This window comes from Urocampus carinirostris, chromosome 6 (assembly GCF_059441175.1).
Source record: "Urocampus carinirostris isolate Australia breed hairy pipefish chromosome 6, RoL_Ucar_1.0, whole genome shotgun sequence".
NCBI classification, from domain to species: domain Eukaryota; kingdom Metazoa; phylum Chordata; class Actinopteri; order Syngnathiformes; family Syngnathidae; genus Urocampus; species Urocampus carinirostris.
In genome coordinates, this window is record NC_142354.1 from 19,383,328 (window position 1) to 19,411,088 (window position 27,761).

Here is a 27,761-nt window from a genome sequence, read left to right on the forward strand (position 1 = left end):
CCAAAACACTGGAGAAAATCATGCATGGACTTGCGCCCTAATATCTTTCAGATTTAATTTCGATCTATGTTCCGGTCTGGAGCCTTCGCTCTGAAAATGCTGGTCTACTAGTGATCCCAAGAGACAAGAAAAGATCTGCAGATTTGAGAGCGTTCTCCATTCGGGCCCTGGTGCTGTGGAATGCTCTACTCCCTGAAATTCGATCTGCAACCTCAGTGGAAATGTTTAAATCTAAGCTTAAAACACACTTCTATATTATAGCATATGAATAACCTATATTTTATGTTGACAATATATGTGTATTATTTGCCATTATGTAGGTTTTAGATCAGGGGATGGTGTCATAATAGTCTGTGGTTTGCAATAATCTGTGGTCTGTGCAGCCCTTTGAGACTCATTGTGATTAAGTGCTATACAAATAAACATGACTTGACTTGACTTATAAAGCTCTTGACATTTTATTCATTTTATTTGTTTTGGGGTGTGATTTTACAAAGTATAAAGAATCCTCAATATTTTATTTTAATTGCTTGTGGTGGGTAAATCATTTGCGCATTATAATTTAGTAAATAGCTCACATGCTTATACAGTGTGAGCACCCCTGCACTAGAGGAAACTGGGTTCATAAAATGTAAAATATTCATGCCTTTTTAACAGACGTGTGGGTTTTAATATCAACCCTTTATTGTGGCATTTTAAATATCATTACATCACAATATATATGTTAATTTCACATCCCAAATTAGGAAAAGTGAAAGGAGAAGGCAACAATAACCCAAAATGATCCAACACCAGCTCCAGCAACTCTCCAAAAAACGTATATTGGGATACCGTATTCTCGACTAGCTAGCAAATAGATGCAATGCAATCTACATGTGTGAAATTACATCCTGCATGAAGGATGCAACAAATGGAAACGCTCAACTAGGGTGTGACATTGTGATGTGGAGTGTATTAAAAAAATCATTTCAATTCCAATACCAGACACATTCATCCCCTAGAAGAAACAATTACCTTCTTTATATTGGCCAAGCATATGATTACCCCAGGAGGCTATTTCTACCTGAATAAAAGCCTCTTACAATGAACACTGTGATGTAAAAGCAGTCAAACAGAGGTTGAAATCTTTTCAATATTTAAGTCTATTTAAGTTATCAGCATGCTCTTGTGCCTTATTTAACAGTGCACACTGTTACAAAACGATACCCGATGGATATTTGACGATACTACGTGTTGATGAAGACAAGTTCTCTGTAAAGGGGAATGCACGGACACAATTATTTTAGGGACAGAATGCGTGCAATCTGACACACCAGATGGTTTGTTATTAAAGAGCTACCTTGAAAAGGCCTTTTAAGACAAGGGCAGATGGTTCGAAATACAAAGATCAAAAAGCTTTGCAAGCGACATGATGAACACCGGCAGGTTCTCACTTGACTGGTATTGAAGACAGAAAAGCTAGGTGGTGTGAAACTAATGATTTTCTAGAGGTATGGATCATGATATTAAGTCAAGTCAAGTCATTTTTATTTGTATAGCCCTTAATCACAATTAGTCTCTAAGGGCTTCACAAGTTATTACATATAAGAAGATTAGGTTACTCGTATGCTATAGAGTAGAAGTGAGTTTTAAGCCTAGATTTAAACATTTCCACCGAGGTTGCAGAATTCCACAACACTGAAAAAAAAAAAAAAATAGACATGTAATAGTCTATTTCAGTGGTTCTCAAATGAGGGTACATAGACTTGTGGCAGCCTGTGAGGGCGGGGTGAGATTTAAAAAAAAATATAATTTAACAAAGCACGGCGGCGCAGTGGTTAGCGCTTGTGCGGCACAGTTCATGTCATGGGAACCTGTCGTGGGTTCAAATCCAGCTCCAGACTTCCTGTGCGGAGTTTGTATGTTCTCCCCGTGCTTGCGTGGGTTTCCTCCGGGCACTCCGGTTTCCTCCCACATTCCAAAAACATGCATTTCAGGTGAATTGGCCGGTCCAAATTGTCCCTAGGTGTGAATGAGCGAATGAGTTGTCTGTCCCTGTGTGCCCTGCGATTGGCTGGCAACCAGTTCAGGGTGTCCCCTGCCCACTGCCCGGAGATGGCTGGGATGGGCTCCAGCCCCCCCGCGACCCTAATGAGGATAAGCGGTACGGCTAATGAGATGAGATGAGATAATTTAACAAAAATCATTCAGGTTAAAACTGTTTAATAATTATTACTAAATTACCAGTAGGTCATTATGTCAGGGAAATAAAAGTCTTATATGCTGTATATAGTAAATTTAATATTTAGAAGGATATTCTTTTTTAAGATAAATTAAGAATGCCATTTTAAAAACTGATTTTCCCAATCAGTTCAGAGTAGTTGTATGTATAGTTAGCAGAAACATAAAACAAATTTATAGAGGTTTTGTTCTTGTTTTCCAGGAAAAAAAGCTTGTATAGTTATGCTCATTTTAAGTATTATTCAACTTATTTTAGGAAGTTCATTCTAAGAATCAATACAAGTTAGAAAAATTGTAGTATCAGTTGACTGGAAGTTGTATTTTTCAATAACAAATTCTTGCAAACCACATATACCAACCATAAAATATCATCCTATTTAGAATTAGATGCTTTTTAGAACAATTTGGAATTTACTTATTTTCCAACATTTCACCAAGAACTTTCAAACCTTTTTTGGTGTATTATTTTTTTTTTGTTTAAAGAATTTTTTTTTTTTTTTTTAATTTCCAAATTTGAAACAGGCCTTTTTTTATTTTCACCATTTTCATGCTACACGGACCAAAATGCCAGGAAGAACATGAAATTACTCTACAGCAACCTTGCCCCTCCCCCTTTCTTGCTCCCAAATGTGTTGCATAGCTCTGATAAAAGTAAGATAGAAGCTGATATTGGGCATTGTTAAAACACAGTAGAGAAAATATTCTACTTTCAACTGTTTAAGAACACCTCAAACAAAGCACTCCACCTTTAAGAAGTGAAAGCAAATACCGTAAATTCCGGACTATAGAGCGCACCTGATTATAAGCCGCACCCATGACGTTTTAGGGGGAAAACCGATTTTGACCATACACAAGCCGCATCTGTATATAAGCCGCATGCACCCACATCAAATAAACATGAAGTTAATCCAAGTCATACTTCAAGTCCCGCTATTGAAACTAAATGTCCTTCATTGAAGCACACAGTCCAAAAATCACAGCCACCAAAATGAACGCAAAATGATATAGGTACTTAAAATGTGTTGCATACCTGCAGTTTCTGGGTGCCCGTTAATAGTAATCCAAGGAAAAAAAGTGTATATTTCCAAAGGTAAGGGTGGGAAAAATATATATCCATTTTTGTTTGCCGTGTCCACAAAAACTCACCTTTACCGGTCTCCACTTTCCCATCAGCTCGCGTTTGCTCCGCCCCTCATTTTTAATTTGCTCGTGCAGAATAAGTGTCTCAAATAAATGCAAATAAATACATAACAAAAATATACAGTTGCAAATACATATTACACATATTTACAAAGTTTTCAAAGCTTTAATAATAATAATATAACTTTCATCCTAAACCGTGCCTTTGGGAGGTAGCCTCACGCTACTAACAAGACACTCGCTTACCTGCAAATCAGATTGTTAAGGAAATAAATGCCGTAATCGTTAGAATCACGGTAGACCATCCGCTTCTTATTCCTTGGTAATGACGTCTAAGTTGTCTTTCTCAATATTGAAAAGAAATTATAACATAATGACTTTGTTCCACGCCCCCTACGTCAATACTTCCCAACAATATGCCCGCTTGCTTTTAACATGGAAGCTGCGTCATGAACCTTAATTTGTGCAATGTGCACGATGAGGGTATGTTTACGCTCATAAGTTGTGATCTTCCTTGGCGCATATATTTCACCGGTCTAAATCTTACATCTCATACTCGAGCGCCGCTGGCGGCCGTTAAAAAAATTACATAAATTGGGTGCATCTCTGAATAAGCCGCAGGGTTGAAAATTTGGGAAAAAAGTAGCGGTCTATAGTCCGGAATTGACGGTACATTTCTAAAAATCATTATATTTCTTTTTAACTCCCAACTAAAAAGAGTACTATGCTGGTTAAGGGTACTCTGTTAAAATATATTGCACATGGCACGTCGGGGAAAAAAAAAGTCTATCTGTCTATATGGCTACTCAATCACAGCTGTGTAGGGCAAATAAGACCAGCACAACGACTACTTCATTCTTCTTTTATGTGTGCCGCGAACCCAAAAGAAGTTTCCCCTTTTTCTTTTCAACAGCTCTTCTTTTTGTTTCCACTGAATTATAGGACTACGTACGCCTTCTTTTCACCAGGACCACGTTTCCCCCTTTTATTTTTCTGTTAACACTGACTGAACTAAACATTCGCATTCCACCTCAGTTCAAATAACTCAGGAGCTTGGGATGGCTGGAATGACTGGGCCCCTTGATAGACAGTTCCTGGACAAAGTCTCCCCACAGAGACCACAAATCTGCAGTGGATTATAATGTCTGATAACATGAAGTTTTTGATTGTAATTAAAACATTCTTGACTATGTATGAATCATGAGAAACCATGCCACTTGATAAAAACGTGTGTCGTGCCAGCTTCTCTGTTTTGAACGTCTGCCCCCTATTGGCTTCAAAACAATTGGGGACTGAGTTTCCTCCCCTAATTTAGAACCGGTTCACTCCTGAAACCGACCAGTAAAGTGTCAGCTTTCACCAAAATCACACATTCTGGGGTGTGATTTGCAAACCCTTGCACGGGTCCTTTAAAAGGGAACTGTGGACAGAGTTCGCCGGCCAGACAAAGCGAATTACCACAAAGGCCGGATACACGAAAAATCGTTATAAAGGCACGTGGTCTCGCACTGCAAGATGGTTCGACACAGACTGCTATTCTCACTGTGTAATGGCTGAGACGTGAAACTTCAAGGCGTAAAAGAACTCAGCAAGGTGTTGATTTGATTTTCAAATGGCATGCTGTTCGGTTCTGTGGGCCGGGTAACTTCAACAAAATAGTCTATACCAGGGGTCAGCAAACTTCGGTGAGGAGTGCCACTTTCAAATTTTCTTAAAAATCAGTGGGCCACACCAAGATTAATGACTCACTAATTTTTTTTATATCCAACTGAGCTGTCATTTTAGACTAGTCCAATTATACAACATGGATAGACATTGAAATCGTATAACTGAACTATTTATCTAGCACTATTCTTGTTCATCAATAAACTAAAAAATGAATGTGAACAACGCGTGGAAAGGCATGTAGACATCCATAAATTAAACTTTTGACCACAAAAATCAACCATTTCATCAACAATTAACTATAATCAAAAACCAAGTGATATGGACAGCTACCAAACTATTCACCAATGAAATCTTATAGCAGAATATATCAAACTGAAACACACGCAAACACACGCTTTCTGCCAGCCCCTCCTCTTGACATTCAACACTACTGGCTGACATGGGGATGTGTTTTATTCGTGTTTTTTATTGTCTATTTGTTAGGCAAGCCACCAAACAAAACCGCCTAGCTCGAAAAGAACGCTTCTTTAAGTATTCGCATTAAGTAAAAGATTTTCCGTACTTTGCAATGCAGTGAGCAATGGCGTTTTAAGCAATGACAATGATTTTCAGGATCTGTGTTTGTTTGCCGTACATGGACACAGCGCGTTTTAATGTCTCCTTAAATTCATGTTCAGGATTTGTTACGTATTGACGTTTAACCCTTGATGTGCGAGGTACAATGGTCTCCAGGCAAAATGCACAAACATCACGGTCATTTTTTTTTAACACAAAGCCCCAGTCATTTGCTCACGCTGGCTGAAAACAACGACGCGCCTGTGTTTCGTTGGCTGGGTTAAAACACGGATCTCTACTCCTCTCCTCGGCGCCACGCAGACACATGCTCACAAAAGGAGCAGAGGAGGGGTGCAACCGTAAAGCCTCTAAACAACACAGCGCGCAACTGAAAATGTCTACATTTCAGGTAAATGCGCTTTAAAAAGGAAAGAAAAAAAATCGTTATTATTTTGCCGTGCGCTCGCGTGCCACTGGTCAACCCCTCGTGTGCCAGTGCTGGCACGCGTGTCAAAGGTTGCCGACCTCTGGTCTATACAAATGAATATCCTAAATGAAACCAATTAAAATTGAAGTCCTGTTTCTTTTCAATATGACAATTTTTTTTTATTCCTTTCCTACTACCGACATGCCAAAAACTCGCCATCAATTATTGACCAATCACACCCACCCCAAATCCAGTCGGTTTGTTCCATTATGATTCTATGGTATGATTCTCTGGTATTGAATTAAACAACATGTGTCTTCAGATTATTAATTGTCATCAAAATGTCATGAACCATAACAAAAAGAATGAAGAGGTAAATTAATGTAGCGAGTTTGCCTCCAGATTTTAAGAATGATTCAATCATCCAACTAAACTATATGGTGAATCGCTGGTGCCATTTGACCACCAATTTGGTAACTGCTCGAATAAAGAATAGTTCCACCTAAAAGCTGAAAGAAATAGAAAAGAAAGCAAACTCCTTTCGTCAGAAATGTCGCAGGTCCATCACTCTTTTATTGTGTTTATCTATTCTTTCATCCACCCATTTTCTGTGCCGCTTATCTGTTCATCCTCACTAGGGTTGCTGGAGCCCATCCCAGCCATCTTTAGGCAATGGGCAAAGGACACCGTGAGCTGGTTACCAGCCGGGCGCAGGGTACACAGAGACAGACAACTCACTCGCTCAATCCCACCTAGAGTGGATCCAGAGCAGCCAATCAACCTGACACGCCTGTTTTTGGAATTTGGAAACCAGAGTGACTGGAGGAAACCCACGCATGTATGAGGAGAACATGGAAACTCTGCACTGGGAGGCTGCGGTAGCTGGAAGTGAACCCTAAACCTACCCACTTGGGGCTGCGCGCTAGCCATCCAGCCGCCGTGCCACCTATTGTTTTTAACTTACTGAGGGTAGTGAAATAATGAAATCAACAAATTATATATAAGTGACAAAAGCTGAGTCCAGCTGTCAGTATTGACGTGGTTATTGATGATTACGGCGACAGGCGACAATCCACTTTCATTAATTCTTTGTCTGTTTATTGTCCATTGTCAACAAAACGTCAACCTGTCCTTGAGAGAATGTCTGTGTTGACAAGTATCGACAGAATGTCTTTTTTTTTGCTATGAGAAAGAAAGGAATTGTTGTTTTATAACTATCTCTATCAGGGGTGACCAAACCACCGCCCGTGGGCAGATTAGGCCTGCGAACCGATAAACTGAGAAAAGCACGAGAGAAAACTAAGCCGCATGGCATCAGATGACGAACTGCAGTTTTAAATATGTTTAATGTATGTCGCCAAAGTTAAGCGCCACTCACAGAATTAACTACCTACTGGAGCTGTATTTAGCAACCAGAACACATAAGAGTAAACAAACCAACCTGATGTTATTTGACTTAAAATAGAAGTCCCCCACGCACTGTTTGAGGCATTACGATTGCACTCACCTGGATTTCACCTGTGTCCCTTTGCGTACCACCCCAAAAAGATATACGTTAATAGGGCTTCAAATTATCTATACATGCTTTTAAAAAAAATGTTATCTATCTAGATATTAGATTTCATGCAATGAAACACTTCTGAAGTTGTGACGGTTGCCATAGCGCCCGATTGGCCCCGCCCGTGTGGTGCCAGCGGCGGCTCATTGACAGATTGGCTTTCCATCTTTTTAAGCTCAGTGCTCTCACTTTTCCTTGGTCAGTCTGTCAACAAACCTCTGCCCCGCAAGACGTGGCTTTTGACTCGGTCCTGTTTCCTGTTGGTATTTCCTGTCTGGTATTGTTCCAGTTTATTTTTGTTCTGTTTAATATAGGTTACCAGTTTCGTTCCAGTCTATTTTTCTCCTGTTTATTATTCTCTCAAGTTTTCGTTCCCGTCATGTTTGTCCTGTTTAATTTCGATATCCTGTTTCATTATCAATCCTGTCTGTCCCGTCCTGTCTGGTATTGACCCCTTCTGTTTGATATCTACTCAGGCAATTGGTATCGATCTCCTCGGCCCCTAACTTCCAATCATTTCACGCCAGACTGCTGCCTAACGTGCATGACTCCCCAATTCTCGTTAAATAAAAGGCTTGTGTGAGAAACGTCACGCGTTTGGGTCCTGATCCTGTTCTGGTTCATGACAGAAGTAGCCCTATTGCATTGAGTTTTTCAATTCAATTGATTAAATTTAGTCTTTGAAAAGGGAGACTTTACTTGGCTAATATTTTTAATTCAGTTTATATGTGTAAATACATTAATTTGTATAATTTTCGAAACTAATTGGATGGAATTGTTCCTTTATAAAAACAAATAGACAATAAAACATAACTTTTGCAGGTTACAAGAAAAATTATATTGGCTTTTTTCCTCCAAATTTTCAATATAAAATATTTTCCATGCCGCTGCCCTTCAATGCCTTGGTTTGGCTCATCTCTGAACAGAGGGATGAGGCTTTACAGCGAAATACATCAGTGACCGAATAACAAAGGTGCTGTATTTTAGTCGGATCAAAAAACTTCTCCTGCTACTGGTAACCATAGAAACCAGTACCTGCTTCTGTGGGGGAGCAAACCCCTACCCCCCCAAAAAAGGCATGTAGTAAAGGATGGGCGCCGCCATGCCGTACTTCCCCAAGACACACTACAGGAAGTCGAGGTCCTACGACCCTAACAGTTAAAGGATCCATAAACTGTAAATTGCTGACTCTCCAACTGCATATATAAAAATTTAAAACATCAACTTAATGCGGCCCAAGACCCAAAACGTTTACCCACCCCTGATCCATACGGTGCAATACATGCAGTTCCATGCTGGTCCTGTCATTTTCTTTTCTGTATTCATTTAGTTCTCCCAAACTTAAACTTGACATCCGCTCCTACATCTTGTGAAAAAAATATTTCCAGTGATTCTATATATTTCCACATTATGAATGAGCATATTGTTTCCCCCCTTTGTTTTATGAGGTGTCGTAAGCCCGGCCTTGCGTATGTGAGGCAAGTCGGCATCTGAAATTGGACCTGGAGCATTCACTCTCGCGTGTATGCCTCTAGGACATGGGTGCACTGCCAGGGTTTCAAATGAAGGCATTACTACTGCTACGGGCAGAAATATTTACTTATGGCGTGACACATGCGTGTATATCGCCTTTATTGATTTATGAGAAGGCACGCTCCACTGTTGTCTGGTGATCCCTAGTTGCTGGTCCAGGGATGGAGAATGGAACAATATGACAGTCGTGTCGTACGTGGTTCACAAGGGAAATGGGCTCTGATACTTTGAGTGGTGACATCCTGATACCAAGTCGCCAATACTAAAAGGGGCATTATACCTCTTTTCCACAACATGGATAAGCACTCCTCGCCTCCCCACACCACGGATATCATGTACTTTTCTGAGTTACCTTTTACAAAACAAGGTAGTATCGCACCATGCACGGGCGACATACCTTTCTCCTGTGGTCAAAATGGCTTATTTATCAACCTGTCATTATTTTGCATTTCTTTCATATTTTGATAAATCAGTTTCTCAATTAAAATCATAATATGATTTCAGAGACTGATTCTATACTTTCTAGATCCCAAGATTTAAGAAATAAATTGGTTGGTGAGTGCTTGGGTATAAGGCTCGTTCAAAACCTTGTAGAATCTAGAAAACCTCCAGTTCTTGTTTTTAAATTCAATGATGCATATACTGATTTTTTTTTCTGGTAATATTATTATTCATGGTGTTTTACAATTCATTTTAATGATTTTATTCATCCATTTTAACAATATCCCATAAACTTGTATGTGTTGAAGGGAACGGTGCAAATTTATGCATTTTAAATAAATATACAAGGTCAATGACTATATATTTATACTATTGGTATTTCTATTATAATAACTGGTTGTATTGTTATGATTGTAAGATGAGTAATATTGTATATTTTCCACTATAAAAAAATATTTTCCTAATTTTATTGATTTATTTTCAACAATATATATAGGGATCTTTATGTGTTTAAGAAAAAGGTGTAAATGTACACATACCTGTTTGCCGTACAAAGTACGTTTATTATGCATTTTAAGACGTGTAAGACGTACACGAAAATCTGTACGGAAAAACGCAAATTTGTCGATTATGCGTACCATCCGGTATACACCGACTATCATGAAACGACAAAACAATCACGTCAAACGAGTTCGCCGCGGTAGCCTCTATCTCGGTATGTTTTTTTTTTGTTGCAAACAAAGCGAGCGGTTTGATGCTACTGTATGCATGCGTCTGCCGCCTGGGGATTTCCCATCCTTCATCAGTCAACATCAGATTTCATGTGGTAGTTGTGTAGTGAAAGGAAGTACGTCTCTTTTTAGAGAACCAGCTTTTTCAGCTCAACTATTTAGGGAGCGCAGCTCTCAAACGGCTCACTTGCTTTGATGCATTATATTACGAATTATTATGTTGTATAAAGAAGTTAAGAAAAAAAGGAAGTATAAAAGGAGAAAATGAAAAAAGACAGGTTTGTGGTTATCCCTTTAATCAGTATATTACCAATGATAATTTAATGCAGAAAATGAATTAATAATTTGAATAAGATGTCCGTGAAATGTATTATTCTACTTAATTATATTTGGGTGTATTTTTTCCTTCTACAGTGAACGTTAATTTTTGAACTTTTTTATAATAAACCTCATTCATGTCGAGCAACTCAGTATCTCACAACAAAATGTTAATTAACAATATGATATAACGAAACACATGTACAATATAACATGTTAAACTACATAAATAAACACGTTTGAAAAAAAATATTGTGGGAGATTATTTTGTATTTTGTAAGGGAAAATACGACAGTTTGTAAGGCCATGGAGCTGTGGAGGTTGACAGGTATGATGTACACACTGTATGCATTAAATACACAGTCATTGACTACACATGCATCAGGGTGTGGCAGTAAATTAAAACTAAAATAAATAAGTGCAATTGAGTGGGTGTGTCTTGTGTGTAAATAATATACAGTTTAAATGTTTTATGTTGTAAATGAGCGACCTCCTCGAAAATGAGAACCACATCTCATTTGGCGATCCTTAAATCAATAAACGAGTCTGTTTTTCTTCTTTTTTAAGTACATTAATGAATAATGGCGTTTTAAATAAATACGTTTTCATCACCTTTATTATCATTGTATTGCTACAACGAAATTACGGTTGCACGCAAGTTGGCAAGGATATACGAAATAAAGACTGATGAATTAAAGTAAAACAGTCTGACATGAAAGCATTTTACTGTACAACAGTAAGATGAAATGAAATATACTTATTTTACAGTACAAAGTTAATATACATCTTATTAAACAAATGTTTAGAACCAAAAATAAAAACGGAACAAAAAAAAAGACCGTAGCAATCTAAATAGCTTGCTAGCTAGCTTCCTAGCTGAGTAGGCAGCCTTTTTTCTGATGAAAATCAGCTATGATTGGCAAAGTGAGCCGTAGTCCAATGTTGATCAGTTTGCTGCAACTATACGATGTGTTGGCGTCACAGTACGGTAACGAAAAACTGAAAAAAATAAACAAAAATAAACGCCTGCCTAGAGAGCTGGGAGCTGCTACATTGCTTCGTGCCACAATCCTTCAGCATTAGCATACCCTATTGTTTAGTATCCAACCACTTCCATTTGGTTCTGTCAAGATCCCGCTGGATTTGTTCATTGACTGCACCTCGTCAACTGACCACGGGGCAGAACTATGGGTGACCATAACTCAAAAAAATATATTTTTTTCAGGTAATACGTGGACACAAAATGGCGGCACTTGTTCTAGCTGCAGCCCGAGGGGGAGATCCTCTGTGACCAATCAATGGTTGGTAGTGACTGGCGTGACGTTTTGGTCTCAGGGCCTAATTTAGAACCTCGACATAGGTGGTAACAAAAATGCTGGTGCCTGGGACCGAGAACCAGATACTTTTTCATAATGGAAAACAAAAAAAGGTGAGGCGAGGCGAGGCAAGGCAGGCTGAAACCATGTACAGTAGTGGAAAAGAGCCTTGAGCGACATGGATCTCAGCCACGATACAGATACAGTGATACTTCTACTTATAAGCCTAATTCGTTCCAAGATTTTGCTCATAGCTTGAATTACTGATGTAACAAGCCAATTTTCTTGATGTGAAATTAAAAACAAAAAAATAAGGAAACCGAAGAAATACAAGTGAATCCTAAATAGGTATAAAACAAATTTTACTGATCACAATAAACTAATTCAAATAGTTATTAAACAATAAAAATTACTGTAACAAGATAAATAAGATGATATGAACGTAATAAAATGGGAGCTATTTATGAGCGCCATAAGAAATGAGTAGAAGAAACGGGGTTGGTTGCAAGGAGCGACGGGGATTGCATACTTGCATACCTGTCAACTTCTACCTTTTCCTGATATTCTATCTGTTTTTTGATCATTTGATCGTTGTATAGGAAAAAATAAAATAAAAAAAGGCTTATCTCATCTAATCTCTCTAATCCAGATCGCCAGATTGTTAATTTTCATAGATTGTTAATTTTGTTGCAGAGTTCTACAAAGTCTGTCTTGTTTTGGGTAAACAGTTACCACATAGTGTTTGTAGTGTTAATTATCTCATAATAAGGATGATTTGCAATCATTATAAGGGAAGCAATTGGCTGAGGTTGACGGGTATAAGATTGAGACTGTTGATTATTCGTAAGCACCTACTTTACACTTAAAATTACAAATACTGTAACTTTAAGTGAACATACACACAATTTCTACAGCACCTTTTTTGTCTGCTGTAGTTATTATGTGTAAACTGGACACTCTGATGCTGGCAGTGACCAGTATGGAGCTGTGAGCACTCATGTCCTGTCTCTAGCAGTAGCCTCTGGTACTGCTCTTGAACTAGATTTTCCTTCTATAGCAATCAAGATGTTTGATGCAAATAAAACTTGTATACCGAAACTCTCATACTTATAAATGCTCGTATAAAAAAAGGCACTACTGTACTAAGCGACATGGATCTCTGCCACTATCAAACTACCTGCAGTATGTAACGAAATGGTAACAGGCTCATAAAATTAGCATCCATAATGACCGCAGTCACTGGAGATCATACAGAAGAGCCCATTTGGGGCCAGATGGGACTGCGCTTTCCTTTCCTAAGTGCAACTTGCTTATGCTAATAGACAATACATCCAAATGACCTTCAACAGCCTCCATACCATCTTTGAATTATAAAACGACCATAGGGGATCATTTCAAATGACCTAAATAATTTCCATCCATGCAGGAAAACGTTGGCTATTGTTCCTGTGTATTTTTCAAAGCAGTAAGAGGCCAATTAATGCGTTTCTATCTCCATAATCTTTTGTCATGCAGGAAACACGCCGCAGAAAGAGGTGTGCGCTTGTATTTGGTTGAGCTGTGGACGAGGAGCTTGAAATGGAAATGAGCGAGCGTGCGGGTCAGCCGCGGTCAGTGAAATTATTCCAGTTGGCAGCCAGGGGGGTCAGCGCAGTCGTCATTAACAATGGTAAGCGAGATGCTTACTGGAATTAAAGGTACAGTAATCCCAAATTGCTAAACATGCAAAATGTGGGGAAATAGTACATGGGTTTTGGATAAAATCCATAACTATTTCATCAGTATATTCTGACTATTTTTGGAGATAATGCATTTCGAAGACAACATGTTTTGTCTTTGTCATCCTGAACTGTAACGCCATTGGAGGAACACCAGCACGGTCGCAATATGGTTTTACGTGTAAATTAGTAAAACGGGTCAGAGTGTTTTAAATTAAGTTTTGGTTGTTTTTGTAGCAAATGCCTCGGTGTTTTGTCACAGGTGGAAGAAGTAATGGTACAACAAAGGGCATGCAGCCAAAAAGGGGCTAAACAGAGAGGCACCAATAGATGGCTAAAAGGGACAGGGTTGGGTAGTGTTACTTTAAGTTGATTACTTTCAATTACTTTTGGATTACTCCTATACAAAATATGCTAATAAAAGACAAAAGAAACTAAATATGAATAAAATGACAAAATTTTGTGCAGGCTCACATTTTATGTTAGTTTTGCCGGAGATCAAAGAGATCAAAGCCAGGAGAGAAAGCTTACCACGTGTTGTGAGTCATCATTTGATTCCTATTTAGTTTCTTTTGTCTTTTATTAGCATATTTGGTATTGGATTAATCCAAAAGTAATTGAAAGTAATCAAGTTAAAGTAACCCTACCAAACCCTGAAAAGGGACCAATCAAGAAAATCCGCCGCAGCCTTAGCAGACCAGAAAAAACATGCCTTGAGCAGCTAAACTAACCGGTTAACCAACAACGAAAATTGGCAACGGCTATGGCTATATATGCGTAGCCAACAGGGAGTAACCAAGGGACGCGAGGCTAGCAGAAACAATACACGGTGGGCAACCAACGAGTGCCAACCGGGAGCAAACAAAACAGAAGAGCCCCCATGCTAACGGGGTGTTAGCCAGACAAAATTATAACAACCGCGACACACATGGCTAATAACACATACAAACGCTGTTTAATACATTGAATGTGTTTCGGAGGTGTCTCACATGTTGAATTAAGGGGTTTGCCATTTTGATGGTGTTGTGATCCTTCAATGACGTCACAGCTCTACAGCAAACAAGACGGTTGGGTCAACTTAGACACTTAATTTCTCGAGTCCCCAGGCGCGTTGAACATTTTCCAAAATATTTGCATAACTGTGGGGAGCAACACTAACCGTTTGGTTCCTAATTGAAGAAAAATATTTTTGGGAATACATATGAGGCATCTGAGTAGAAGCGATTACGAACCGTTGATTCTTGAATCCAGGTAGAAGCGTCGTCACTGCTTTGGCTCACGCTGACGTCGCAACGGGGGATCTGAGATGCGGTCAGGCCTGATGCTTTGTAGTCGTCTTCATCCTGCTCTGTTCTTAAACTTGCGAGCATTTGGAGCTCAGTGTCTTCCCCATCGAGCGACAGCAGGCTGCTGGATGGGTTTAACTGCCAATCACCGGAATCACCAGGTTGGATTGTGTTGACTTCTCCCTTTGAAATAATTTCCCCAAAACAAATCACTTAACACAGACTGACGCAGTCTACTTTGCATTCCATCAACCTCATTCTGCAAAGCCTGCAATGTCGAATGGATGTCTTACAATAGCAGACTACAAATGTAGCAAGTTCTCGATTTACAAAAAAAGGTCTGCTTCTGATTTTTGCATAAGACAGATTTCACCGCTCAAATCAAAATTTACATTAAAATACTTTGTATAATATACAGGTATACCTTCATATTTCGCTTAAAGGTAGACATAGAGTATAGCATGCCGGATTAGTCTGAATTAAACTAAGCCAAAAAGGCTTAATCGGGGGAAAAAAACGATGAGATTATTTTTTCTTTGTGAGTAACTGAACTACTGAAAAAGACTACGCTACGATTTAAGAGCAGAAGAAGATTGCTCCAATTTTTGGGGTGATTGTTACATCCCTAGTAGAATAAACCATTTTTAGCATAGAAGAAGACACTAGTTTTACATGAAGAAAAAATAGCACGAGTTTTCATTATAGAAGACTATGCTAGTTTTTGGCTTAGAATAGAAAATGGTACATAAGAAGCTAGTATTCGGTGTGGAGGAAGACGACACTAGTTCTCAAAATGAAAGAAAATCAAACATGTTTTTGCCATGGAAGATGACATCTTTAGATATTGGCAAAAACAACATTCTGTTGATGTAAAAGAAAACTACACTAGATTCTGGCAAATAAGAAGTTATTTTCTTGGTGTAGAGTAAGATGCTTGGATTTGGTGTAAAAGGAAAACAATCTAGTCTGGAAAAGAACAAACAATAACATCCAATGTAGATGGTGAATGCTTTTAGTGTAGAACATTTTTTAGTGTTCAAGAAAATGTTGATTGTTTACAGCATAGAGAAGCTGATACTGGTGTTTGGCATAAAAGATGTCTAAAGACTTGCAGCCAAGAAAAACATGGCACTAGTTTTTACCATAAAAAAAGATGATGCTAGTTTATTACGAAGAAGACGATGCCGTTTTTAGTATGGATGAAAACAACGTTAGATTTTGGCAAACAAGAAGCTGGTTTTCGGTGTGGAAAATATGACGCTTGTTAAAAGTATAAAGGAAGACAACAAGCAGTGTCTGAAACTCATGACAAAAAGTTACCGGACACCAGGGCAGACAACTCTGAAAAGTTGCCTGCCCAGACCTAAAGTTGCCTGCCCCATTTTTCACAACTTGAAAAACAATAAGACGACTAATCGCAAAAAAAACATTGTTGCAAAGTATTAAGGATTGATAATCAGAATATATAACAGAACAACACTTTAAAATTTTTTACAAATCTACTTATAACATTCATTGCATGGATATGACATCGCTGTTTTCCATCTGCCATCAGTATGTACCTGTATTTACTCATCTTCATTCATGCAATGTGTGCGTTGCGTCGTTTGCTAGAAGCCACGTGAACTCCTCTTTCCACGATGCGTTTAATGTACGTTTACGTTTTGTAGCGTCATAAATTTTATTAGCGACTTTTGAATTTTTCGTCTGGGCTTTGACTTGATTCCTAACCACTTATACATTTTTCTTGTGTTCTCTGTGCGTCTACTTTAAAAAATGATATGCAAATGCACGACATTATAACGCTCGGGAAAGTCCGGAAGGATGAAATTATTTGATGCAGGCTTCTGATTGGCTGCCGAGTATATATATTGCCAAACAAACCAAAATTGAGAAATTTCCAAACCGTACAAAGATTTCAAAATCAGAATAAAACAAATATTTGATTTGGTAAAAAAAAAAATCTTTGTTTTTTTTTTTTTTTCTTGAAAAGGTCATCGGCCACCCGGGCGGAGACGTTTGGTAAGTTGTACGCCCGACATAAATGATGCACGCCCCAGGCGTCCGGGCAGACGTTAATTCAGACACTGCAACAAGTCTCGCAATACTATTTTGTAGAAGAAGCTAAAGAAGACAATATTACCTTTGGGAAAATCTCGTTTTTGGTAGAACACAAAGCTAGTTTGTTGTAACAAGGAAGAACAAACCAACTTACAGGTTTTAAAGGTGATTTTAGTTATTAATTTTGGAAAATATTTTTTTGTGTACATAAAGATAACGATTTTTTTCAGCAGCAACTGCTGGCGCTAGTTTTGGCGTAGATGACACTTTGTTTTGGCAAGGCTCGTTTCCAGTGAGGTAAAAGTGCTAATAAAACATTTCATAAAAGAAAAATATCTGATGGACCTGATGTATTTAAGAGATAAGTACAGTAGCCAAAATTTTTCTAATTCACATCAAATTGCAGGAATATAATAAGCACTAGAATGTGCTATAACAGCAAAGAATTAAACAAAAAACATCTTTGTCTTTTTCCCAATTGTAATATCATATCTGTCATTTTATACGTTTTCCCGTATATAATACACTATTTCAGTAACTTCAAATTTTGTATGCCATACAGCAATTTCTGTATGACAAAATTTTAAAAACCGTGTTTTGTTAGACTGATCTAATTTTGTCTGTCCATTTCTGCTTTAATCCTAAACATCTCGATCACTGATAGCAGATGACAACATCATTGTAGAATGCTAAACTCGTTGCAGTACACTGGAAAATGTTATCCTTGAACAAGCATTAATTTGAAAATATAATAAACTTTAATATAATAATATAAAAATAATAATAATATATATAATAATAATATAATACAATAAACACAAATTATCTTTGTATTCATTTTACAGTCTGTAAATAGGTGCTGTGTTGTGTTTTTTTAATGTGTTGTCGATTAATAAGAGGAATTGCAATCATTGATGGGGGGAGAAATGGGCTGAGGTTGAGGCACTGTGACATCAAATTGATGATATTGTGTTGCAATGTCACTTTTTTACCTTCCTCAAAATACAGTTGTTGGGTATAAATCCTTTTAACACACAGATGCAAGCTGGCCAGAGAGTGAATCGACAAACAGTATGGTTGCGGGGACATATCGGCGGACAAAGCAAAGTCGTAGGTTAAGTACATCATAAATCACGGGTTCCCTTTGCTCACCTACCAAAAGCAAATATTTTCTTTCCATAAGACCATCTATTCATTTGGGGGCTTGGTGCAAAATGAGTGTGACTATGCACCGGTGTCAGCAGAGAGTCGGTAAATTAATTCTCATAAATAATGAACTGAAGCCTGGGGAGTACACGTTCAAGCGCGTCATATTTCTATGACAACCTTTCAGTCACAGGCGTCACTGCCCGCTGCCTGTCACGTGCTGCCACATATCAGCAGTCAAGCCCCGATGAGGGATGGAAGGATGCGTCGCAACACGGTCGTGCAAACCGAGGGAGAAAACAGCCGGGAAACGCATCTCCCTTCAGGCCTCACAGTCACTCTCGCTGACGATGCCGATATCTTTAGATTCCTGCCTCAAGCCTGTGATCACACCATATAGTCTGATCCCTTCTGTCATGACTTTTCAATCTTTCAAATAAAAACTAACACATTATCCTACTCTCATTGGTTTGCACGCATTCACTTGCTTTGTTTTTCTATAAACGCTCAGTCTAAGCCCAAGTAATGTGCCAATATAAATTCAAAGGATCAGGCTAAACTGGCTACGGAAAAATAAATAAATAAAAGGGATGGGGATGTGTTGTGTTTCTTGGTTTATAGCATCATATCATCTAACCCTGTGAACATCCTGTTTGGAATGGAATGTAAAATATTGAAATACTTATCCTGTTGGCTTTACTATCCGGCTGTTTATTCTACCTGAGAAGCCAATCCGATTTATGCTCAGCGATGAAGCGCAATTTACAGGGCCACAAATCATGAGAATAAAAAGTAAAAACACCTGTAAATCTGCACCATATTGTTTTCTCTGCTTCGCTACCTTAGTGTCAAAGTGTGTCTTTGTCAGTATTTGGAATAACGCGTTAAAAAGGAAGGAGTCAGATCTCTGGTAACGAGTGCTGCAATACCTGTTTGGATCCAAAAACATGCATGTCAGGTTAATTGGCTGGTCCAAATTGTCCCTAGGTGCGAATGAATGAGCGAATTGTCTGTCCCTGTGTGCCTTGAGACTGGCTGGCAACCGGTTCAGGGTGTCCCCTGCCCACTGCCCGAAGATGGCTGAGATGGGCTCCAGCACCCCCACGACACTACTGAGGATAAGTGGTACAGGTAATGGATGGATGGATGGATGCAGTGCTGCAATGCGTTATTGATAAAATTCGGTAGCTCAAGTGGCGTTACAAAATGGTGTGTTATACTGGTACTTTTTAAAAGCAGATATTAAACCAAACATTCTTTGATTGCTAGATGTTCCTCCTTTGCTCATGGAATTCCATACAAACTTCCTAGCAACACAGCCCTCAATACAACTAAATCTAGACACCTGGGACGTCAATAAGTATCAACAAAATACAAGTAAATACAGTCACAGTAGTGCTGTCTCAAGACCCGTAATTTCTCCCAATTGATATTCCGGTATTCTTTCTAGAGTGTATAGTCGCATCTAAGCCCTATTTACAACTATAAAATAAAATATCGAGATGGGGTCAGCTTACATGCGCATAAGCATTTGCATGTGGGACACCGGTAGCACATAGTAGGCAGTGCGTAGGAAGGGTCATGGCTTATGCAGGAACAATATCAATGGGGCAAACACGAGCACAGAATATACAGTAATAGAGAGCTGAAATTTGGTCTTTATATTAGTGAAATGATTTTTGCAGATGAAAAAAAAAAAGAAAACGTCTTGAACAATACCCAGAAAACGAGATGGAAATTTTCAAGTGGTTAGATTACAAAAAATAAATTGGATATGGAGTGTCTCAAATGCTAGTTTGCAAGCTCTCAAGATTACACAAACTAGGCAATATGAATGCTTCACTGCTTACATAGGCTTCCCTCTAGAAATGTATTTTATTATGTGGCTATTTTAGAGCAGTTTTAGGGGGTCTCCTTCTATATGGGTATATACGTTATTTGTAACTACATTGTTACTTTCAGAAAAAGATGTCACTTTTAGTGACAGTAATCAATAAATGGAATTATTTTTTAATGAAGTAACTAGTAACTGTGACTAGATACTGTTTTCCCTGCCCTATACTATTAAACGCAATCTTTTACTTCAAAAGTCCTATCATTGAATATTCATGTCAGCGGCCACCGTTCCATGGTGGAATTTCACAAGGTATTCTCGGTCAAGATGGCATCCGAGCATCTTCAACCTCCCTCTTTCTCTCTAACTTATGCTAAATTTTTCTCTTTCTTATATGCAAAATTATTTTTTGCATTATACCATTCCATGGGGAAAAAAAAGAAGACTTCTTGAACCCTACCCAGAAATGGAGATGGGTACATTTGAGTGGTTTGAAAACAAAACTGATATGGAGTGTCTCAGTTGTTAGTTTGCAAGCTCTCAGGAATGCACAAGCCAATGAATATGAAGGCTGCACTGCTTCCATAGGTCGGTGTACACATTTTCTTCTATTATTTATAATGCGGCTATTTTCAGGCGTCGATTTCAATGTGGGTATATCGGGTAATTTATTACTAGATTGTTACTTTCAGAGTAACGTGCTACTTTTGGGGGTCACTCATCTTGGGGTGGTAATCCAATTACTTTTTTGAATGAAGAAACAAGTTACTGTAACAATTTCCTATTTTTTCACTAACATGCCCAAAACCGTATTTCTCTGTTTTGCCACCTTAGTGTAAAAGTGTTTCTGTCGGTTTAACTCTAATTCTTACCTCAAGAGGGTCATACAGTGAAGCTTCTTGAAGGCTGCTTCTTGACATAGATGGACCCTTGTTCCAATCCGTAGCCTGGTCTCCTCCTTCCGCTAGACCTGACCCGCACTTCTCCTCATGCCCTATACTAAGGGATGAATAGAAGTGCCCAGGAGCCTTCCAATCGTTTTCAACTGGCTCGCTGCATGGAGACTGCAGCTGCATTTCCCTTGCAGCTGGGCAAAGCTCTTCAACTGCCGTTTGATCCGTGTTTTGATCCTCAGGCAGGAATTGAAATCCCAAATTTGGATCAAAACGTTGGGAAAGGTCAGGAGTGGAGTCTGCACGAAATGTTAACGGAGGGGACGCAGAGAATCTATTTTCCTGGATGAAAAACTGAAAAAGAAGAAAATAGTCTTTGTGTGAAAATATTTCTATTTTATTTAATTTATAACTTTTTTTATGATTACTCTAATTTCAACAATAAGGTTGAATAATAATAGATAGATAGATAGATAGATAGATAGATAGATAGATAGATAGATAGATAGATAGATAGATAGATAGATAGATATTTTATTCATCCCCGCAGGGATATTCACACTTCCAGCAGCATCCCTTCGCTGAGAACAATACAATAATAAAGCAAAAGGAAAACAGTATACAAATACCCAATGTGACGTGCTAATAACCACTGTAGCGTGTTGTATATTTAAGTATTTAAGTAGTGCTACATAAAATACACACTGCAATAAAAGTACGGTAATATGCAATGTAGGGGGTGTGGTTTAATTTGGGCCTTTACTCCGCCGGGTGGAGTTAAAGAGCCTCATGGAATGAGGAAGAAAAGATCTCTTCAGTCTGTCCGTGGTACAAGACAGTGACAGCAGTCTGTCGCTGAAGCTGCTCTTCTGTCTGGATATAATGCTGTGTAGTGGATGGGATGAATTGTCCATGATTGACCGCAGCTTTTTCAGTGCCTGTCTCTCAGTTACTGTTTTCAGACTGTCCAGCTCTGTGCCCACAACAGAGCTCGCTTTCCTCGCCAGTTTATTGAGACGAGAGGCATCCTTCTTCTTGACGCTGCCTCCGCAACACGCTGCCGCATAGAAGAGGGCGCTTGCCACAACAGTCTCATAGAATGTTTTCAGGAGCTTTTTGCAGATGTTGAAGGAGGCCAGCCTTCTGAGGAGTTTTTCATATTTTGTTTCGGGTATCTACAGCCGCAAGATGGCGGATAATTTACTTTAGCTCCATCAAGAAAAATCCTCATGCTATGTAAAATAAGTAAAAATAATTTGAGCTACGAGTATTTCAAAAATATAGTTTCACTCAAGATTGTCATTATCATAAAATTTTAACCAAATTGTCTTTGCAACCCCAGTGTATAGTGCTGATATAAGCAATTCATTTGTTAGTATATGCATTTAAAAAAAAATATTCTTCAAATCAATAGTTTTTTTTTTTTACCAGTGGGAGGCACTAAATAATACACAATTTACCTTTTACGCTGTCTTTGTAATAATATAATGATAATAGCAATTACAAGCACAATAATGATAAATCAAATTATTTTGCAAAATGTATTCATTTCTTGTCTCTTGATTTTTGGAAATATATCAGCACAATTGCCATGGCGGCTTGTTGACAGATTGGCTTCCCTGCTATTTAAACCCAGTCCTGTCACTCTCCTTTTGTCAGTCCGTCTACGACCCTCTGTTTATACAAGGCAAGCCTTTTTTGACCCTGACTGCCGCCTGCCCCATTTTTGCTCCCGTTTGTCTCTGGCTATGACCTGTTTGGATCCTGACCACGTCGGCTCTCCCGTCCCGGCTTACGACCCCTTTTTGTTCCCAATTACGTCTGCTCTCTCGTTCTGGCTTACAACACGTTTCCGACCCCGACCACATCTTGCTCTCCCAGTCCCGGCTACCGACCAGTTTTAGGCCCCTGACATCGCCATCGCTCGCTACGGAAGATCCACTTACGTGTTCGGATCACAATCCGAGTACGAGAGCTATTTGCTTCCCGCGCCCAGCGAACACCGGATCTTGGGCGCAGCCCTTCCTCTCTCTTTCAATAAAACTTGTCGTAAACGTCAGGCAAGTGAGTCCTGTTTCCTGACACATATATCTTTAGTAGAATTGGGAAAATAATATTCGAAATACATAAACTTGTGTTTTGATTTTGGTTAAAAAAAACATCAAGAATGTATTGAAATAAGTTTAAAAAGAAAACATTATTCTAACAATGTTTTTATTTTATGTTTTTATAAAGTGAGCTAAATTCAATGTCATCTTCCAGATAAGAACATTTCAAGTATTATTTAAATTTAAAAACATTTTTTTTAGACATTTTTGTTGAAACATAGTCAATTTTGAAAATTGGGTTTTTTTTCTGATAGTTTAAAAAGGCAGATACTTTTGGCAATTTTGGAATTTATTTGACATTTTCTAAAGAATTAATTTTTGTAAAATGAGAGATGCTCACAATAAAAAAACATATCTGATATCTGCCTTATTAAATAATTTCGCTCATTTTAGTCAAGGGTATAAACTACACATTATTTTAACAATCATTTTAAGAACAAAAATGTTAAAACGAGGGCAGCACGGCAGCGCAGTGGTTAGCGCTTGTGCGGCACAGTTCATGTCATGGGAACCTGTCGTGGGTTCAAATCCAGCTCCAGACTTCCTGTGCGGAGTTTGTATGTTCTCCCCGTGCTTGCGTGGGTTTCCTCCGGGCACTCCGGTTTCCTCCCACATTCCAAAAACATGCATTTCAGGTGAATTGACCGGTCCAAATTGTCCCTAGGTGTGAATGAGCGAATGAGTTGTCTGTCCCTGTGTGCCCTGCGATTGGCTGGCAACCAGTTCAGGGTGTCCCCTTCCCACTGCCTGGAGATGGCTGGGATGGGCTCCAGCCCCCCGCGACCCTAATGAGGATAAGCGGTACGGCTAATGAGATGAGATGTTAAAACGAGCAGAAATAACAAATTTTACCAAGAAAGATGAGTATTTTACCTGTTTTATATATTTTTCTACCTAGAATAAATTGTAGCTGACCCTGGACATAACATATACAGGATTTGTTACAACAAAATATAATCTGAAAATACATATACCATTTGAGGTTTGAAAGAACACTTCCTTCTTGCTGAATAAATGCACAATGACTGCTGTTGATTTTTATATACCATAGCGAAGTGGAAGTAAATGGACTGTACAGCTTTAGGCTGAGCCAAGGGCAGAAAAATGTTCACGGCTATTCAAACAAATGTATCTGCCATAATAAAACATATAACAAAACTGATGTCAAACACAATCCATTACAGGATGTTGCGAACTACGGCTCGCGCCTGAGGTGAGTCCCTTTCTATTAAGACCAAACATAACTAGATTCACTGCGTGGATTCAGTCTTTTCATTTGCAATGTTGAATTACAGTGCCTAGCGAAAGTATTGGAGCCACCCGCCCCTCCCAGAATTTTTTGACCTATTGAAGCAATTCAGGCTTCAAAGTTAAACCTTATCCATCCATTATCTGCAACGCTTATCCTCAGTAGGGTCGCGGGGGTGCTGGAGCCCATCCTAGCTGTCTTCGGGCAGTGGGCAGGGGACACCCTGGACCGGTTGCCAGCCAGTCGCAAGGCACACAGAGACAGACAACTCACTCACTCATTCACACCAAGTGACAATTTGGACCCGCCAATTAACCTGACATGCATGTTTTCGGAATGTGGGAGGAAACCCTAGTGCCCGAAAGAAACCCACGCAAGCACGGGGAGTACATTCAATCTCCACACAGGAAGGTTCAATCTCATTACCTCAGAACTGTGTCGCACATGCGCTAACCAAAGCCATGTCGTGCCGCCCGTTGAAGCCCAGTTAAAGCTTAAAAAAAATGTAAAAATATTTTTTAAGAATCAATAAAATGTGAGACACAGTAGCAAGGTGCAACTAAATTATTTTAACATTTTATATTATATTTACAGGGAAAAACTTTCAAAAATTTTCCCCTCCTGTTCTTTTAGCTCAGCCAACTGACTCCAGATGTACAAAAACTTGCAATCTCCCAAACTTGCAATCTCCCATTCCCACAGAATTTCACGCTCGAGCAAGGACTAGACTTGTGACATGGATCAATCAAAGACTTTCGAATCCAAATGTGGACCGGGCTCTTTGAGTTGAATAATTCCAACCGTTCATGAAGGACTGTTGTTAAAGATTTTAAATCATCAAAGGGTGGAAAATCGTTGAGTCTGTCAACTCTGTATGAACTTTCGTGGAAAACTTCTGCTCTGGAACAGATTGTGCAACTCATAGCGGTCAAGGCGACCGATTGTCCATTCAAGGTGCAGCGCAGAGATCGGTGTTTCTTGACAATCCCCTTTTACGTAACCAATTCTTCTCTATATCTATGCGTTTCTCAGTAAACGCTCTTTTTTTCTGGCAGACCCTAAAAGACCACAGTTGTCTGCAACTCTTTATTCACGAGCATTCCAATATAAATTATTCCACAAAAGGGGCTGAATGCAAAGCATTACGTTCGGTGTAAGAGTAACACTGCATATGACTCTCAAAACACCAGCCCCACTGTCAAACATGGTGGTGGCATTATCATGCTCGGAGGTTGCCTTGTTTCAGCAGGGACTGGAATAAACGTTAGAGTTGATTGGGAAGATGGATGGAGCCAAATAAATGGAGATTATGGTAGAGAATCTGTTCGAGTGTGCAAGAGAGCTGAGAACGGCCCGCAGGTTCACCTCCCAACACAACAATGACCATAAACATAAAGCAAAATTTACAATGGAATGGTTTAAAACTGACAATATAAAGGTATTGAAATGGCCAAGCCAAAGTCCAGACCTCAATCCCACAGAGAACGTTTGTGAAAAGATTGGAAGAATATTTTGCAGAAATAATCAAACCTGAAGGATCTCGAGCTGTATTGTCAGTAAGACTGGGCAAATCTTTCTGTTTCAAGATGAGCAAAACTTAGAGTCATACCAAAAAAGACTTGTCGCTGTAGTCGTAGAAAAAGGAGGTTGTACAAAGTATGAACTCAAAGGGGATCAATGTTTTTGTAAAACCTACTTTTCAATTTTTTAATTTGTTGGCACTGCATTAAATGTTTGATGAATTTGGTTTCTTTTCACGATTTCACGATTGTGTCTCACATATTGTTGATTCTTAAAAAATATTTTTTATCTATAGGTTTGATGCCTGCAATATAGCAATATGCAGGGTTGGGTAGGGTTACTTTAACTTGATTACTTTCAATTACTTTTGGATTACTCCAATACCAAATATGCTAATAAAAGACAAAAGAAACTAAACATGAATAAAATTACTAAATTTTGTGCAGGTTTGGGGAGTAACGGAATACATGGAACGGCAAAAATGATGTTGGCAAGCTGTTTGGATTTATTTTCATTTTGTTTCTGTTGCATTTTATGTTCGTTTTGCCGGAGATCAAAGAGATCAAAGCCAGGAGAGAAAGCTTACCACATGTTGTGAGTCATAATTTTATTCATATTAAGTTATTTTGTCTTTTATTAGCATATTTGGTATTGGAGTAATCCAAAAGTAATTGAAAGTAATCAAGTTAGAGTAACCCTACCCAACCCTGGCGATATGTTAGAAAGTTCTTGTGGGTCAATGCTTTTGCAAGGCACAGTACATTTAAACCACACATTTCTGTAACTTAAATGTGACGATTAAAAGAACAATACCCATCTGAGTAATATTTGTAGAATTACCACAGAAACCTGCCTGCGCTCAGTGGCACACAGACTTTCTTTTCTGTAATTACTACCCACTAGTTCAGACGCTGCCTGTTGAATTGCAGAAAATTGCATAAAACTGCCCAATCAATGCATTATAAAACATGTGCATACTAATGGAAACCAACAAAAGGGTTGAATCATTCTTTTTTTAACAAGAAAAATGAAGTTACAGGTTTGATTGACACTACCGAGAAGGTATTACCGTAAATTCCGGACTATAAGCCGCTACTTTTTTCCCAAACTTTCAACCCTGCGGCTTATTCAGTGATGCGGCCAATTTATGTAATTTTTCTAACGGCCGCCAGCGGCGCTCGAGTACAAAAGGTAAGATTTAGACTGCAACTTTTTAGTTTGTGCACAATTTAATTTAGCGTAAACATATCCCCTATCAGGCAAATTGCAGAAAGAAAGGCACATGAGGCAACTTCCAAGTTAAACGCAATCGAGCAGTCCAATATAGAAGGAAACAGAGCTACCGCGCGTAAATTTTACTTTGAGAGCGTGATGCTAGCGTGTTTTTGAATAAAGTAGCGTGGGACGACGGCTATATGACAAAGTCTCTTTCCCATACTGAAGGAAGACAACTTTGATGACCTCATGTATAAGGAGGAAGATGAGGACGATTTACCGCGTTTACCACAAGCACGGTATGTTTTCTTAACAGTGCATTTTACTGTGTTGCGAGGGTGTTGCTAGTAGCGTTTTGCTACCCTTCACAGGCACGGTTTGGGATGAAAGTTATAATATTATTATTAAAGCTTTGAAAACTCTCTTGGTGTACCGTTTTTCTTTGTAAACATGTGTAACCATGTATAATATGTATTTTAAACTGTATATTTTTGTAATGTATTTATTTTAGAAACTTATTCTGATATGTTTTGTACGAGCAAATGAGAAAGAAGGGGCGGGGCAAACGCGGGCTGACGGGAAGTGGAGTAAAGGTGAGACATGATTGTGGACGCGGCCGACAATATTGATATATATTTTTCCCACCCTTACCTTTGGAAATATACACTTTTTTTCCTTGGATTACTTTCAACGGGCACCTGGACTCTGCAGGTCTGCATTAAATGTTAAGTACCGGTATCATTTTCTGTTATTTTGCCGGCTATGTTTTTTGGACTTTATCGGGCATGGGTTAACTGGACCTCCAGAAACCTGCTGGTATGGA

The 27,761-nt window shown here is 38.8% G+C and overlaps 1 protein-coding gene across 5 annotated transcripts in view; it reads right to left on the reverse strand.

Annotated features, from left to right (window-relative positions):
• cfap20dc (CFAP20 domain containing) overlaps positions 1–27,761 on the reverse strand; it is an 80,289-nt gene that overhangs the window by 27,058 nt on the left and 25,470 nt on the right. For 4 of the 5 annotated variants that reach the window (XM_088338153.1, XM_088338151.1, XM_088338149.1 and 1 more), the window contains 2 exons: positions 20,825–21,199; positions 14,858–15,094 (listed from right to left, as the gene is read on the reverse strand). In XM_088338153.1, coding sequence (XP_088194279.1) covers positions 14,858–15,094; positions 20,825–21,199 — 612 coding nt within the window. The remainder of the gene's footprint in view (positions 1–14,857; positions 15,095–20,824; positions 21,200–27,761) is intronic. The other variant, XM_088338150.1, reaches the window with a different exon arrangement.